Source organism: Cryptomeria japonica, chromosome 10 (assembly GCF_030272615.1).
Source record: "Cryptomeria japonica chromosome 10, Sugi_1.0, whole genome shotgun sequence".
Classification (NCBI taxonomy): domain Eukaryota; kingdom Viridiplantae; phylum Streptophyta; class Pinopsida; order Cupressales; family Cupressaceae; genus Cryptomeria; species Cryptomeria japonica.
This window is the reverse complement of record NC_081414.1, coordinates 351860879-351877224: the sequence shown is the minus strand read 5'-3', so window position 1 is coordinate 351877224 and position 16346 is coordinate 351860879. Positions and strand designations below refer to the sequence as shown.

At 39.8% G+C, this 16346-nt stretch overlaps 1 protein-coding gene across 1 annotated transcript; it reads right to left on the bottom strand.

The window, feature by feature from the left end:
• Positions 1-15256: 15256 nt before the first annotated feature.
• LOC131858979 (uncharacterized) lies at positions 15257-15778 on the bottom strand. The gene has a single exon (XM_059212481.1). The coding sequence runs from the start codon at positions 15776-15778 to the stop codon at positions 15257-15259; it is 522 nt and encodes a 173-aa protein (XP_059068464.1).
• Between the last annotated feature and the right edge of the window lie 568 nt (positions 15779-16346).

Here is a 16346-nt window from a genome sequence, read left to right as displayed (position 1 = left end):
AAGATACTTGATCAGAGTATCTGTTGATAGTCTAGGTGTGTGTGAGTCGATGTATCTGTGTAGACAGAGTAACTTGCTTGATTGTGTGGATGAATGAGGATGGGAAACACAATCCCTCCTATTAGAGATGGATGGTGATGAACGTTCCTTGATTGGGTTGATGGGAAATGGTGAAGGGTATGTGATGTTGATTATCGAGATGGGGAGGGTTGGGGGGGGTTCGATGTTAGAAGAAATGGAGGACCTATGACTCATTCCTATGGAAGAAGAGGAAAATAGAGTATGCATTATTATGACTATGTATGCATGATATGCCGCTATTATGAATGTATGGATGGTTGGAATGCAACGGAATGCAGTATATACAGATGAGATGGAATGATGATCCATAGTGCTCGATTTTCATCATTGAACTTTAAAATGTTGGAAGAGAATACAAGCATCTTGACATAATGATTCAAGATGACCTGAGTATTCCTTACATGGATTTGATATGGCAAGTTAATACAAGCAACTTGATATAATGGATCAAGTTGACCTGAGTATTGCTTGCGGAACAGACAAGGATTATCTCCGTTCATGCATGACTTGGATCGTCCTCCTTGATCTTAGGCTGATCATATCCTGAGACAAGTGCATACCGTACTAAGAGATAACACCTTTATCCAGTTTGGATGAGGTAGGAGAAACCAAAGGAAGAGCATTGCACTTGCAAACAAACAATATATACATAAAGAATAAAGAATATGGATCCTTGGTAATGGTTCATGTCCATATGGTCGAGGTATACGCTGTAGTCAGCAAGCCGTAATGATCTATGATTGCATTTGGCATAAGATCACATAGCTTGGTGAACTTCCCACGTAGACACCATTAGTACATGCCCCAGAACTTCATCGGAAATAATGCACAAACAAAACAAAACAATGCTGAAAAGATCCCGATACAGATAAACGAATGATTGTACTCACAAATCAACCAAGTATTTGATAGCCTAACAGAATTTTCTTGTCAAAGAAAACGTCATCTTGTCTTTGTTTTGGTAAGGAAGGATGCATCCTTTTTTAAAGACAGCTTGGATTGTTGATGTGGATTGTGTGGTTTGATTGATAAATGGTCATTGTGTGAGTAGTTTGTCAATGTTTATTTTGGTATCTGCATGGATGGGTATGTACAAGGTGTTGCCATGTTTTGGTTTTGATTTTCGATGGTTTTTCGATGTTTTTTTGGATTTTGTGAGACATTTTTTTTTTTTTTTGAATGTTTTTGGATTTTGTGAGTCATTTTCCAATGTTTTTGGATTTTGTGAGACGTTTTTGAATGTTTTTGGATTTTGTTGAGACATTTTTCAATGTTTTTTTGGTATTTTGATGATTGCTTGAATGAAGAACTGAATGAATCATAAGACAATGTAGAATCCACTTCCATCAACAGTTTAAAGGTATTGCCCCCAGTTTTAGACATGACTTATGAAGAAGCGGGACACAAGATGCATGAAGTATTTATCATAATTGCAGAGAAATAACAAGCCATGGGTTTTTCGGATGGATGGATGTATATATGAAGTAAATGTGATCGCAACGAGCCTGAAAGATACTGGAGCCTATTGCCTTTACGAGTGGTGCCTGTTTGCGAGGTTTTCACCACCGTACTTACCCAAGGTGCCACCGGAGTGGTTGTTCACCGTTTGGATGCATGATTTTTCTTTGAATGTTTTTGTATTTTCTTCAGGACATTTTCTGAATGTTTTTGGTATTTTCTGATATGTAGGGGAGCTTGATGCTCTGTACACCTTAGGTATAAAACCGTTTGAGGTGCATGCTATTGATTGGATCTGCAAGTGGTTCTCCTTCTGATGTAGCCAATTGATATGCCCCGAACCCGAACATAGCAGTGACAACATATGGGCCCAGCCAGTTTGATTCAAACTTGCCCTGATGTTCTCGGTTTGGTTGGTTGCGAGGATTCTCTCGAAGAACAAGATCACCTACCTCAAATGTACGAGGTCTAACTCGGTGATTGTAGCTTCTGCTCATGCGCTGCTGATAGGCTTTGAGGTGATTATATGCAGCTTGTCGTTTCTCATCAAGTAACTCTAAGTCCTGAAGATGTGAGACTCTGTATGCTTCATCATCGATGAGATTGTGCAAGGAAACCCGTAAGGATAGTATCTCGACCTCAATAGGTAAGATAGCTTAAGCACCATAGACCAATGAATAAGGAGTTGCACCTATAGGGGTTCGAATGCTAGTTTGATATGCCCATAGCGCTGGATTTAGTTGAACATGCCAATCACGGCTGACATCATTAACTGTCTTTTTGAGGATTCTTAATATGTTTTTATTGGATGCTTCGGCCTGACCATTGCCTTGTGGGTAATAGGGAGTGGAAAAGCGGTGTTGGATATGAAATTTTTCACAAAGTTCACGGACATCCTGATTTTTGAAAGGGAGACTGTTATCTGTGACGATGGACATGGGTACACCATACCGGCAGATGATGTAGTTGAGGATGAATGAGGCGATCTGCTTGCCGGTGACTTGGGTAAGTGGAACAGCTTCGATCCACTTTGTGAAATATTCGGTAGCAGTAATAATGAATTTGTGGCCATTGGATGAAGATGGATGAATCTTACCCACAAGGTCAAGGCCCCATTGACAGAAAGGCCATGGTGTCATGATTGGTTGCAGTTCTTGGGCTGGTGCATGTATTAGGTCGCCGTGAACTTGCATTTCTTACATTTCCTGACAAAGTAGTAGGAATCCTTTTCCATAGATGGCTAATAGTATCCAGCTCGCATGATCTTCTTGGCTAGTGATGGACCACTTGAGTGAGTCCTGCAAATTCCTTCATGTACCTCTTCCAAAGCCTTTGTTATCTCATCTTGTTCCAGACATTGAAGGAGAGTACCATCAAGACCGCGTCGGTATAGGGTTTCAACAATAATGGTATATCGAGTAGTTTGGCGAATGAAGGTTTTACGTTGGTTATTTGATTGGTTGGGAGGAAGGGTGTGATCATGGAGATAGGTGTAGAACTCACCATACCATGGGGATTCAAAACCAACAAGGCGACATATCATTTCGGATTCGGGGATATCATAAGCAGGGATCCAAAGCTGTTCTACCAAGAACTCGTAGCGTGTTGAATTCTGTGGAAGATCTAGGAGAGATGCGATGGTAGCCATAGCGTCTACAACTCGATTCTGATCTCTTGGTATCTGCTCAAAAGTGATAGTAATAAATGATGTCTTTAGACTGTCCACCATTTTCTTATATGGCATGAGTTTATCATCCTTTGTCTGATATTCATCTGTTGCTTGTTGAATGACCAGTTATGAGTCACCATATACTTGTAGTTCTTGTAATTTCCATTGTACGGCTAGCCTGAGTCCTGTGATCAAGGCCTCATACTCTGCTATGTTGTTTGTGCATGGAAATGTGAGCCTGTAAGACTTCGGGATGCTATCACCTTGAGGTGTGATAAACAGAATGCCTGCCCCCGAGCCGTGCCTAGTGTATGAACCATCAAAATATAGTTTCCATGGTTGTGCTGTTGTGATCATGAATATCTCCTCATCTGGAAAATTGGAAATAAGAGGATGATCGCCTGTGAGGGGTGCATCGGCCAACTGATCTGCAATAACTTGCCCTTTGATAGCCTTACGGTCCACATACTCAATGTCAAATTCACTTAGAATCATCACCCATTTGGCCAAGCGGCCTGTCAATGCTGCTTTGTTAAGTAAATACTTGAGTGGATCAATCTTTGCAATGAGTTGTACTTTGTGTGTTAACAGATAGTGCCTCAGTTTAGTGGCTGCTAGGATTACTGCTAGGCAAGCTCGCTCAATAGGTGTGTAATTGAGTTCATAGCCCACCACTGTGCGAGAGATGTAGTATACAACACACTCTTTGCCTTCTGCATTATGTTGTGCCAGTAGTACACCCAATGCTGTACTTGTTGCTGAGATATAAAGTAACAACGGTCTACTTGGATCTGGTGGGATCAGCAATGGTGGATTCATGAGATAGTCTTTAAGTGTCTGAAATGCTTGTTGGCATTAGGCATCCCACTGAAAGCGAATGTTCTTGTGTAGCAGATGTGTAATTGGGTGACACTTATCAGCCAATTGTGCAATGAATCTTCGGATGGATTGAAGTCGCCCTTGTAATGTCCTTAGCTGACTGATATTCTTTGGAGGTGGCATGTCCATGATTGCCTTAACCTTTGCTGGATCAACCTCAATGCCTTTGCTTGAGACAATGTATCCTAGAAGTTTCCCGGAGGTTACTCCAAAGACACATTTCTTTGGGTTGAGTCGAACATGGTATTGTTCCAGTCTATCAAAGATTTTATCTAAGATGTGGAGATGCCCATCTCTAGTGAGTGATTTTGCTAGTAAGTCATCCACATAATCTTCCATCATGGTATGCATCATGTCATGGAAGATGGTGGTCATTGCTCTTTGATAGGTCGCTCCTGCATTCTTTAGACCGAAAGGCATTACATTCTAGCAATATGTGCCCCATGGACATGTGAAGGTTGTCTTATGTTGGTCCTCTGGTGCGATCTTTATTTGATTATAGCTGGAGAAGCCATCCATGAGTGAAAGCATGGCATGTCCTGCTGTTAGATCCACTATGATGTCGATATTTGGTAGGGGGAAGTCATCCTTAGGATAGGCCTTATTTAGATCTCTAAAGTCAGTACAAATGCAGATGCCCCCTTTTGGTTTGCCAACTGGCACAATATTGGAGATCCATTCTGCATAATCAATTGGCCTAATGAAACCAACATCCAGGAGTTTCTTGAGTTCTGTTTTGACTAGCACTGCAATCTGGGGATGCATCTTATGAAGCTTCTGCTTGACAGGTTTGGCTCCTTCTGTGACGGTGAGGTGATGCATGACTAAATCAGGATCAAGCCCAGGCATGTCTGCATATGACCATGCAAAGTTGATCTGACGCTGTTGGAAGAACTCTATAAATTTAAGCTGTTCATCTGGAGTGAGAAGAGATGCCAGATGTATGATATGAGGATTTTCAAGAGTCCCCACATTGTATTCATTGGTTTCCTCGATGAGAATCGTTGATCGTTCCTGTTGTGTACTATCAGGGAGAATGTCAAACCCTTCATCCTCAGGCGCCTCAGAGAGGTTTTCACCGTTGGATACGCTCTTTCTTTTTACTTTTGTCAGATCAAACAGCGCCACAGTGTGGTTTTCACTGAAAGATCCATGTTTTATTGTTATGTTTTTGCAGCTGAAGGGTTTGGCATCCGCCCCGAAGTATTCTGCGCTATTAAGTGCAATGGCGAATCCAGCTTTGTGATCCCCGCTTGGTAGATTATCCCATAATTCCAAAAAGTCAATGATAGCCTCATCGTTCTGGAAGAGGTCAAGACATGGGGGATTTGATTGGTTCCATTTGATGAGTTCAGGGTGGATAATGGGCATTACTTCATCGATTAGGTTAAGTTCATTAGAGGTATCAGTGAGGGTTAAGACAGTGTGGTGAAGGTCGTTGATGGTACTTTCCCTGTCAAAATCAGGCGTAGGATGAGACGTAGGGTCTATGGAAGACGTTTCCAGCTCAGGAACCCAAGTGGTCTGTATCTGTGCTTCTCCGTAAATAGGTATGTCTTTGCGTGGCAGAGGTGGTGACGTGTCTTCCTCATCTGAAGTATTAAGCTGTACAGAATCAAATTCCCACTCATGCGAGTCGGTCTCTGAATCACTTTCCAGCATTCGATTGCTATACCATACTGGGATGTCTTTAGAGTTAAACACGGCAGGTGTGATTGGTTTATGTATCTTTGTAGTAATCGATGTGGCAGGAAGTTTGATAGGGATGAAAGGATTTGTTACTGGAAGTATCGACAGTGTTGACTCAGTGACTTCTGCTGGAACTACTGATGCCATAGATGTTGCTGCGGGTTCTGATACAGTTGTTGCTGCTAATGATGCCGCTGATGGAATTACGAGTTCGTTTGATGGGATGAGTGACATTGGTGATGGTGGAGTTGTGAGCCTCGATGGGGCAGTGGGGATAGTGCTTGATGGTGCTTTGATTATGAAAGGTGTCCTCTTTGCAGTAGGTGGGCAAAATGGTTTGCTGGGTTTTCCTTTGAATCTGAGTTTAGGAAGGATCTCTTTTTCAAAGCCAAGGCCTGTATTACCTTTGGGCTTGAATTCTGGCAGCAGAGGTTCGTGTCGTCCTTGTTTGCAGTATCCCAAAGCACTCTGACCATCATATCCCATTCTTTGCATAATGAGAAGGCCTTTGCCATACTGTTCCGTAGGAAGTGTAACTTGCGGTTCATCAGTGGTGATGGGATCTTTATAGATCCATGCCACTAGGTCCTCATCTTGTGTCTCTTCCTCTTGACTCTTTCCAAGGATGAAAGGCGTTAAGGCACATGCGGGCGTGATTAGTGGTTGTTGGAGTAACTGTTGTGGTTTACCATGTGTTCTAGGAGAAGTGGGCATTTGTCCCACAAAAAAGAGCTGACTCAAGTTATATTCTCCAGGACCTTCCTCTGCTACCTTCATTTTAAGCTTTTCTTGCTTGGGCATAGTGGTGTTCGAACTGGCAAGAGAGGCGGGACTTACATATGATGTGGAGGAAATGGCTTCCCTATTATTAGGAACAGTAATCTCTGGTTGATGGCTGATATTATGGCAAAATGCAAAGGGATTTGCATCACCCAGGATTGTGATCTCTGTACCGTTATGTGGGAACTTGATACATTGATGGTAGGTAGATGGAACAGCTTGCATGGCATGTATCCAAGGTCGCCCTAATAATAGATTATATGGCAGAGGAAGGTCCAGAACCTGACAAATTATGTGCTTTACCACAGGACCGACTCGGATTGGTAGTACCACAGCTCCTTTGGATGAACACTCTGCATCATCATAGGCCTTGATGGTGATCTTCTTGCGAGGATCCACTGATTCTATTGCATATCCCAATGCTGTGACCAACTGTAGTGTGCAAATGTTTAGGCCTGCTCCATTATCGATCAAGACTCGCTTGATCCTGTGTTGGTTGATAAAGCCTTCAATGTGTAGCGAAGCATTATGAGGTTGTTGGAAATAAGAGTTGTCACTTTCGGAAAAAGTGAGACAAGGTGATGACTTTAGATTTCCAACCATGGCTTGAAATTGGTCCGTATTTAGATTTGCGGGGACTGACGCTTCTTGGAGTGCTTGATCCAAGATAGTTTTATGAGAGGGTGATAGACGCAAAAGCTCCAAAATGGATATAAGTGCAGGGGTTTTGTCTAATTGTTCCACAAGATTGTACTGCTTTGGGACGGAGGTGGTGCCTTGTGGAGCTACCTTGATGGTGACCTTGCCACGACGTGTAACAACATTGCAATTTGAGGTGGGATTTTTGAAGGTGATAGTTGCAATTTGTTCACTGGCATCATACAGGTGATTTACAGTGTAGTTATACGCAGCCTGTGTATAATCAGTGGTATCAGTGCCTCGCCGGGAAGTGGAAGGACCCCTTTGATCTTGTGATGGAAGTGGATTCTTGAACATTAGATGATCATTATTGGTTGTTTTTGGGTCATGTCCTTCAATTTCAATTTCTCCTCGATCAATAAGATCCTGAATGAGATCTTTCAATTGGTGACAATTACTTGTCTTGTGTCCTCTTCCTTGATGGAATTCACAGTGTTCAGTATCTCTCCACCATGCCGGTTTGACCTGAGGCTCATAGTTTGATAGCTTACGTAGAGCGACCAAATTTTGGGAAATGAGTTGTCGCAACACTGTTTCAATGGGTTCCCCTAAGGGAGTGTATGTTCATTTTTGTTTTTGCTGACGAGGTCTTGGTTCATCATGAGACGTGATGCGACCTTGATTGGAAGGAACATTTGTGTTATTCTGAGGTGGAGGGTTTTGTCCTGCAAACCGAACCATAGGTTGTGCATTTTGGATAGTTCGAGCATCCACAACCCCATCATTGACGATATTCTTATTCTTGTTCCAGAAGTTCAGTTTATCACTATTGAAGCGCGGGCGAGGACCATCTTTTGGTTCATTAAAGATTTTGATGAGTCCTTTCTTGATGAGTGCCCTTTCACATTTTAAACCCTTGGTGATCATATCGTTAAAAGAGTCTGTGTCTTTGATATCCAGGTGAAATTCCATTTCTTCGTTTAAGTTGGAAATGAAAATTTCCACTAGTTCTCGTTCAGGTAACTGAAGAGAACGTCTGCTAGACATTTGGCGCCATCGTTGCAGGAATACTGAGAATAATTCACCTGGTTTTTGTTTGGTATTGCATAGATCAGCCATGGTGATGTCGCGTTCAATGTTATAAGAGTAATGAGATAGGAACTTCTGGATGAGTTCCTCAAATGTTCTAATGCCACCTGGTAGTCGGGAAAACCATGATGTGGTTGTTCCTCCCAAGCTTTGGGGAAAAAGGCGCATTAGGTATGTGTCTTCATATGCCACTTCAAGACAAGCGGAATGAAATTCTCGGACATGATCATGGGGATCCCCCTTTCCTCTATATTTTTCGAATTTGGGTGTTTCGAATCCTCGTGGAAATGGTGGCATGTAAATATTCCTATCAAAAGGATAGGGACAGATGTCATTGAGTGAGAATTGGTTAGTCTTGACACCACTATGAAGCTGTTGGGCGAGATTCTCGACTTGTTGCCGCAACATCTCCATTTCATTTGGAGGAGGAGGTGGTGGGTTACCTCGAGGGATGTTATATCTGATGGGATCTCTACCCCTTTCCTCCTCATGGCGACTTTGTCTTTCTGATGCTTGTCTTAATTGGGAAAGATCAAAGTTTGAGGGAAGTTTGGCTCCTTCTTGAGCGAGTTTTAAGAAGTGAGCATCCGCATTACTCCTGAGTATTTCGTCAAACAATCTGTTAAAGAGAGGGTTATGCTGAGCCCTTTCTATTGTTGCAGGAGTAGGAGTACTTGGGTTTTCATCATTTGCATTTCCTCCAAGTGCTTCTTGGAATTCATGGAGATTTTCCTCTTCTTCTTCTTCTATTTCTATTTCTCGTTGCCGTGACTGTGATCGGGTTTGGGCCATTTTGTTTATGAGTCTTTGTTGAAATTGCATGAAAATGATGATGAGTTTGTTTTGAAATGAGAAATTGATGGTTGGTGAATTATGTGGTATGTAGATCTCTTTAGCACTTTTAAGGTAGATGTAACCGAAATTCCTTTTTTGAATTGCTTGCTTGTTTTGATAAGATTTGATGTGATAAGGTGTAGATAAATCTGAGATGTGTTACAGATTTAACTACCTAGTAATGAGAGGATTCACTCATGAACTAGTTTTAACCTGCGTAGATGTGTCTCTTAGGATGAGCTTATCCTAGATGTAGAAACAATCTAAAAAGTGATGTGATGTGTTTGATTTCAAGCAATATCTAAAAGAGAACTTGGGACAAGAACCTCTTAATGTTTTGAGAGTTGGGACGGATTGATGATGAAGTGATGATGTATGAGTGAGATGATGGATGAAAATGCTTTCAACTTCAATAAAAACTTTGTGTCACAAATGGGACAAACTCTACCTCTTCCCTTTCAGGTGTTGGAGGTATTTCCCAAGCTGTGTTGTAGGTGATGCAGACGTTTGGGAAGAAATTGGGATTAATCTTTCCTCCTTGATTTTTTTGATAACTCAGAGCTCTATATTGCATAAAAGCTCTGTGGTTCAATGATTCCGAATCAAACTCGTTTGTTTTACCTTGAAGGTATAGACGCATGCGATGTAGAAAGACTCTATGGGAGACAAAGATTTGTCGATTGATATAGAAGAATTTCCTCCTTTTGATCAAAGCCTTTGAGCTTAATGGTCTTCTTTTCAAGTTGATATTCTGATGATGCTTCTTCTTTTGCAAGATGTGAAGAATGGTCATAAAATTTTGACTCTTTTGTTGTTTGCACTTTGTTGATGTGTTTGGTTGTTTTGAGAAATGTTGGATGAATACTTTGTTTTTGGGAAGTGATTTTCTGATTTTTCTTTGACAAGAAAACAAAGCAAGCACACAAACACAAGATTGTAGCCTCAAAGGCACAAATGAGTATGGGTCTAGATCAACCCAATCCTTGGACTTGTTTTTGACCCTTCTTTTAGATGTATTTTAAGGTGTATTTCCAAAGCCTGAAGTCGGCTCAATTTGCACTAGGTCTGTAAAACGAACACACTTCAAACACTTTTTATCCCTAAGGTCAAATGGCTAGTTGTGATAAATTTAGCCCACATCTTGATATTTCTTCGACTTTGGTACTACATACCTTATGAATCCTGCCGTAGCAGGTAAGGATGTGATATACTAAGTCTTGCACGAGCATAACAAATAGATGATCCCTATGATGGGGGAGTCACCACTTTTATCAAGCCACAAGTGACTTTTCAAAAAGCTATGTTTCTACTCAAGGAAATATGTATGGTGAATATCTTGGGAGCAAAACCATCTATGCTCTTGCACTAAATTATATCTCAAATATCCTCAATCAATAGAACAGGTGGGCTACTACTTAAAGGTGTTTAGTCATGTTCGATGTTTTTGGACATAAGTTCATTCTGCAGTGACTCACTTAAGAGCCTTGTAACTGGTGGTGGGGCCCATTTGTCCTTTCGACTAGTTACACTGTAGGAACAACTATACCCAAGGCTACAGCTTTTGCTCTCACCTGATTTCTATAGAGGCTCGAAGGATTTACCGCTCGAGGTCGTTCCCAAGAGTATCGATCCTTTGGTAGGCCTCTCTTAAAAAGATAAAATTTTGAGTGTTACTAACACTTTTCTCTTGCACCTAGGACCACGAAAGCCAAGGGAGAGGATAGTGTGTGTTAGAGGTAGGACCACTCGACTGACTTTTGTGCACAAGCGTGCCAAACACGTAAAACACTTGTTCTTTTTAATCCAGCATTTGCAAATGTGATCTAACTATTTGGAGATGTTGCTCCAACAGTCATGGTGTTCTTTTTAACTTCAAAAAGCAATGTGTTTTGTATTCTAGAATTTGAAATCCTGGTCAACTTAATAGAAAACACGTTTGCATGAAGTAAAAATCGCTTGCAAAAATCAAAACAAGTGGATTGTTCTTTTTACTTGCCCAAAATTGAAGTGTGGATTGTAAATTTTAGGTCCGAATTGATGCAAGGAAATCAAATTTGTGTTGTTGATTTTAAGCACCAAAAAAGATGAATCCTAACTAGAAAACAATGGAAATTTGTTTTTTTTTGTGTTTTTCAAGTTTTTAAAAGCACCAAAATGAAAATTTTATGATTTTTAGGGGTTAGTTTTAACCTACAAAAACCACAATTTGTTAGTAAAATTTATGTCCAAGGGGGGGCTTCCACAAGCCTAAGATATTCAATTTTTCGGTTACAAGGCGACTTGGACAACACTCTGTCGCAATAGCGCTAGTCTGTGTTTTGACAGTAGCGCTATTTTACACAGTAGCGCTAGTCTGTATTTAAAAAGAAGCGCTAATTTATACAGTAGCGCTGAAAGAACAGAAGAGACAGAAAGGCAAAAGCGCTAGAAGTATTCCACTAGTGCTATAAAAATAACAGAAGCGCTAGAATAATGTCCAAAGCGCCGAAACTTTGACAATAGCGCTATTGTGGGGGCAATAGCGCTGAAAGAAAAAGTGTCGGTAGCACTAAAACGTGTTCAATAGCGCCGAAGCGTGACCTGTGTGGCACTTTCAACAAGCAAATATGTTAGTTTTTAAAAAAAAAGGATTTGTTTTTGGTGGTTCGATTCACGTCGGGTTCACCAAATGATGCCCTGCAAAACGACACAAGGTTAGCAAATGATAAACAACACCAAAGACACAAAAACCGTTAGTGTTAGTCAATCAAAAACTAATCTAAAAAGGCATACCAAGAGAGACACTAAAAGCATGCTAATGTATCTAATAAACAAAACAAAGATTATGAGGCATCTCCAACTGCCTCTTAGCATGGCCTTAGCTCCTTCTCCCTTGTTCCTCTCCTCTCCAAGTTCCAAAATAGTGTAGCTCTCAGCAGCTTTTTGCACTATGGATGCTTATGGAGGATTGAGATTGTAGTATAGCTCTAAATGTGAAATGAAAAGCTAATACTAATCTATTGATGCTAAAATGATATATTTTAACCAAAATGATAAGATGTTAGATTGATTATGCTAAGAATGCTCTCTAAAATGTCTATAGCTTAGATGCATGCAAGTTTTCAAGATCTGGATTATGAAGGAATGGGCTCTATTTATAGGAAAAATGGAGCAATGGATGGCCAAGATTGAAGGGTTTAATCAAGGGTCAAGCTTGAAAGCTGGGGATCCATGTGCACAATTGGCACCAATGAAATGGTGACAAGTGTCAACATAGGGTTGGGTTGAAAGAAAGGGGTTGGAGGCATTGAATGCTTGAGAAGACTTCATGGTTATCTAAAGGCTAAGGGTCAAGTCTAAATTAAGCTTACCCATTGGATTAAGAGTTAATCCAAGGATAAACCTTTGTGCAAATGATTAAGAGATAATCATGGTCAAAGCATTAAAGGCCTGATGAGACCCTTGGGTTGGGTAGAGGTTGAGTCAAAACAAATGTTTTAACCATGTGGGAGGGTTTGGGTTAACCATTAATGGTTTTTGAAGACTTTGTGGATTAAGTGGTTGAAGGTTGGAAGCTTTCAAAGGTTATCCAAGACTTTGAGGATTTAGTGGTTGAAGGTTGAAAGCCTTTAATGGTTATCAAAAACTTTTAGGCTTTGAGAAGTGACTCCATTTTGTTTAGGAATGTGACAATAATTAGGGGATGGATTAGGCTAATTAGGAAGGGTTTAGAAGAATCTAGAAGGGGATTAGATTTTTGCAAGTGGATTTGGTGGGTGAGGGAAAATAGGATTTTATTAAAATAAAAATTCATTTATTTCAATAAATGTGTGCAAGTTGCATTTGTAGGAAAATGCAAGTGGGGTGGGGATAATGATTTAAATAAATGTTTTATTTAATTTATTTAAAAGAGGAATAGGGGGATTTAATTAAATAAATAGATTTTATTTATTTAATTGATTTGTATTTGGTTTAATGAATTAATTAAAATAAATTGAATAATTTATTTAATTAATAGAAGAATGTTTGGGGATGAATTAATTAAATATTAATTTAATTAATTGATGGTTAGTGGATTTTTAATCAAATAAATACGAAATATTCATTTAATTAAAATGGACAGATTTATGTGACTACAATATATATTACAAAAGTCCCATAGGACAATCTCCAAACCAGAATTACTCCAACTGAAGAAGAGATGAACAAGAAGAATCACAAAGCTGATAGATAGGAGAAAAATTCTCTGTACCATAGCTAACCATTTTGAACCCAAAATAAACCATGTAGCCTTCATTCCTGCAAAAAACCATGTTACCAAATACAAAAGAGAAAAAATGTTAGTTGTCCAAAAACCAGGAACTAGAACTCTCAACCGGTGGCTCATGAGAAGAGAACGGTGGTGGAATCACCCTTGGAGGGAATGCCACGCAGGCAGGAGCAGAGCATAAAATTCCCAAAGAGATTAGTGAATGTAAAGCCTGAAAAACAACCCATGCTTTATCCACATATTGGTCAGGAGCTAATTACAACAAAAAATCCATAGAGGCTCTAGTATTTTCCAAGGAATCACATATCAATCCCATATGTAACTGATGAAGCAAATGACCAGACCAGCCATTAGCCAAAAGCTCATGGTGAGGAAGAAAACCCCCGTAATAAAAGGAGCCCATATCAAACCGATAACTAGCCAATGCAGGAAAGACCAATTCCCAATTGCACACTGACGGGAAGACAAACGTAGATACCAAGAGGCAAACCAAATCCATATTGAGCAGGACATCATAACAAATAGTAATAAAAAGAGAGAGAAGCTCATCATAAGAAATTTGACGACCAACCTGTAACCACCGACATCCCAAAAGCTTGCGAAACTCAAAGTCCACCGCAGGAGAAATAGATTGAAAACTTTGCCAAGTTTAACAAAATTATCCTCAATTGCATCATCTTCCCCCAATGAATGAGCTTCTAAAACCACTCTATAAACTCCAACAAGTAGAGAGGAAGGCATTTGCAGAATGAAGAGCACCGAAAAACCAAAAAATAAAACAAGGAACTGATTTTAAAAAAAGACAGAGAAATGTATTTGAAAGAGAAAATGTCTTGTATTTCCCATAAAAATGCCAAAAGAAACCATTTCAGGCATGCTTGAATTAATTCGCACGAATGCAAAAGCCTTCCACTAAAACCCATAAGTGATTTTCCCGCAAGTAAGGATACCATCAATCCAAAAATAAATAATCTGTAAGGCAAATCTAACAGTCCCGGACAAGCACAAGGTGGCAAGCGCAATGATATTTATATCAAAAAATAAAACCTTAGCAAAAACGTACCGACGACTCGAGGAGATGAAAACATGCGAAAAAATAATGAAGGGCTAGAGATAACACACACGTCGCAACCAAAACTCATAATAAATGACGATATTAGTGACAAGACACAAGGTCAAATCAATATCGGAAAACCAAAAACTTAAGAAAATCTCTCCCCAACCTGAAAATAGAAATTCATTTGAAAAACATTAGAGAAAACTTCCATAAGCTACAAAAAAAACCAATTAAACTGTAGCGGCTGGGATATGCACCCCATCCTTCTGCATGAAGCAAAAATACCAGTACCCCATATGTGAGCATAGGACGGGTTACACATGTGATGTAAAGTCAAGGATGACATGTATATCTCAAGCAAATAAAACCGATTATACAATTTTAATATCAATCCCTTATAATTAAGCCAATTCATGGGTGAGCATCCAACCACCTGAAAATTTCAACTCTAATCCTTAAGAAGTAAACACATTAACATCTAACTCGAATGCAGCAGTGTATAAATACTCCAAATGCATATAGTAACAAAAACCTCCTATCAACACATGAAGGACAGATACAAATTGAACTGAGGAGAGGATAATATGTATACTTCAGTAAGAAATGAAGATACTAACTCAAAATTTTGCACTTGAAATTACCTCTCCATCCCTCAAGAACTACACACATTAACATCTAACCCAGAAACAGGAATGTACAAATACTCCATATGCAAAAATAGAAGTAAAAGCCTCCTATCAACACATGACGAAAAAATACAAACTGAATTGAGAAGAGGATAATATATATACTACCATAAGAAATGAAGATAATAACTCAAAAATAGATAAACTTAAACTTTGGAATGTGGCATATACTCAGAGAGGACAACATGAGGAATGTCGCCAACTGCTACACTCTTATGAATAGCTGCTGAGTGAATAGCCAAATTGGCCAGAAAATATGCCAGTTTATTTATCTCTCGAAAACAATGAGACAATACATAAGTATCAAAGAAGGATAATTTCTCCAAAATGTGGTCAATTAAGTACTTTAAATACCAACAATTACTTTTGCAGTTCACCACACTTTGGATAACAACCATTGAATCCCCCTGGATGGAAAGATGTTTGATCCCAAGGGAAATAGCCAGATCAATCCCAAGTGACAAAGCTTGACATTCAGCAAAATTATTTGATTGACGCCCAAGAGCATGACATCGAGCAACAATTAGGACTGCATTGTGATAAAAAATGGCCATACCAACCCCAGACATACCCGGATTCCCCCTAGAAGCACCATCAAAATGGAGTTTGAAATGACCCGGAGGAGGAGGAGCCCAACTGGCCGCAATTCTCTTATTTTTGAAAGCCATAACCTTTGCAACTAACCCATGTGAAGGTATGCTAGACAGAGATTTCCAAGTCCTTGTGATCATGCCATCCCAATAGGAAAAAGATGTCAGATTTTCTAAAATCTTATGAATATATGACAGGACCACCTCCGAGATAGAAGCCGCTATCTTGACTAAGATATCAAAAAGCGAAGTGGATGGTTTTTTAAAGATCCTATTATTTCTCTCTAGCCATATGTTCCAAACAATAATCGAAGGAGCTATAATCCAAAGACAGACATAAAAAGAAGAGGAAAACAAGAGAGGCCAAGCTCTGAAGTGAGAGAGAAGATCCTGACTAGTAACAAAAGACAGACCTAGTTTCTCTAAAAACCAATTCCAACATCCTAGAGCAAAATCACAATGAAGGAAAAGATGAGATGACGATTCTAATTTTTGATTACACAAAACACAAGGGAAAACAACAAATAATCCTATCCAGCCTCAACTCGGTAAGAACCCTGTCTTGAACAACAAGCCAAGCAAAGGCTCCCGCCTTTAGCAGACATGCCGGATGCCAGAAATTTGTAAGGCCAGGAAGAGAGGTCCT

What these genes read in the sequence shown, in the direction of transcription:
- LOC131858979 (XM_059212481.1), bottom strand. Translation starts at nt 15,778, where the DNA reads ATGGCTTTCAAAAATAAGAGAATTGCGGCCAGTTGGGCTCCTCCTCCT.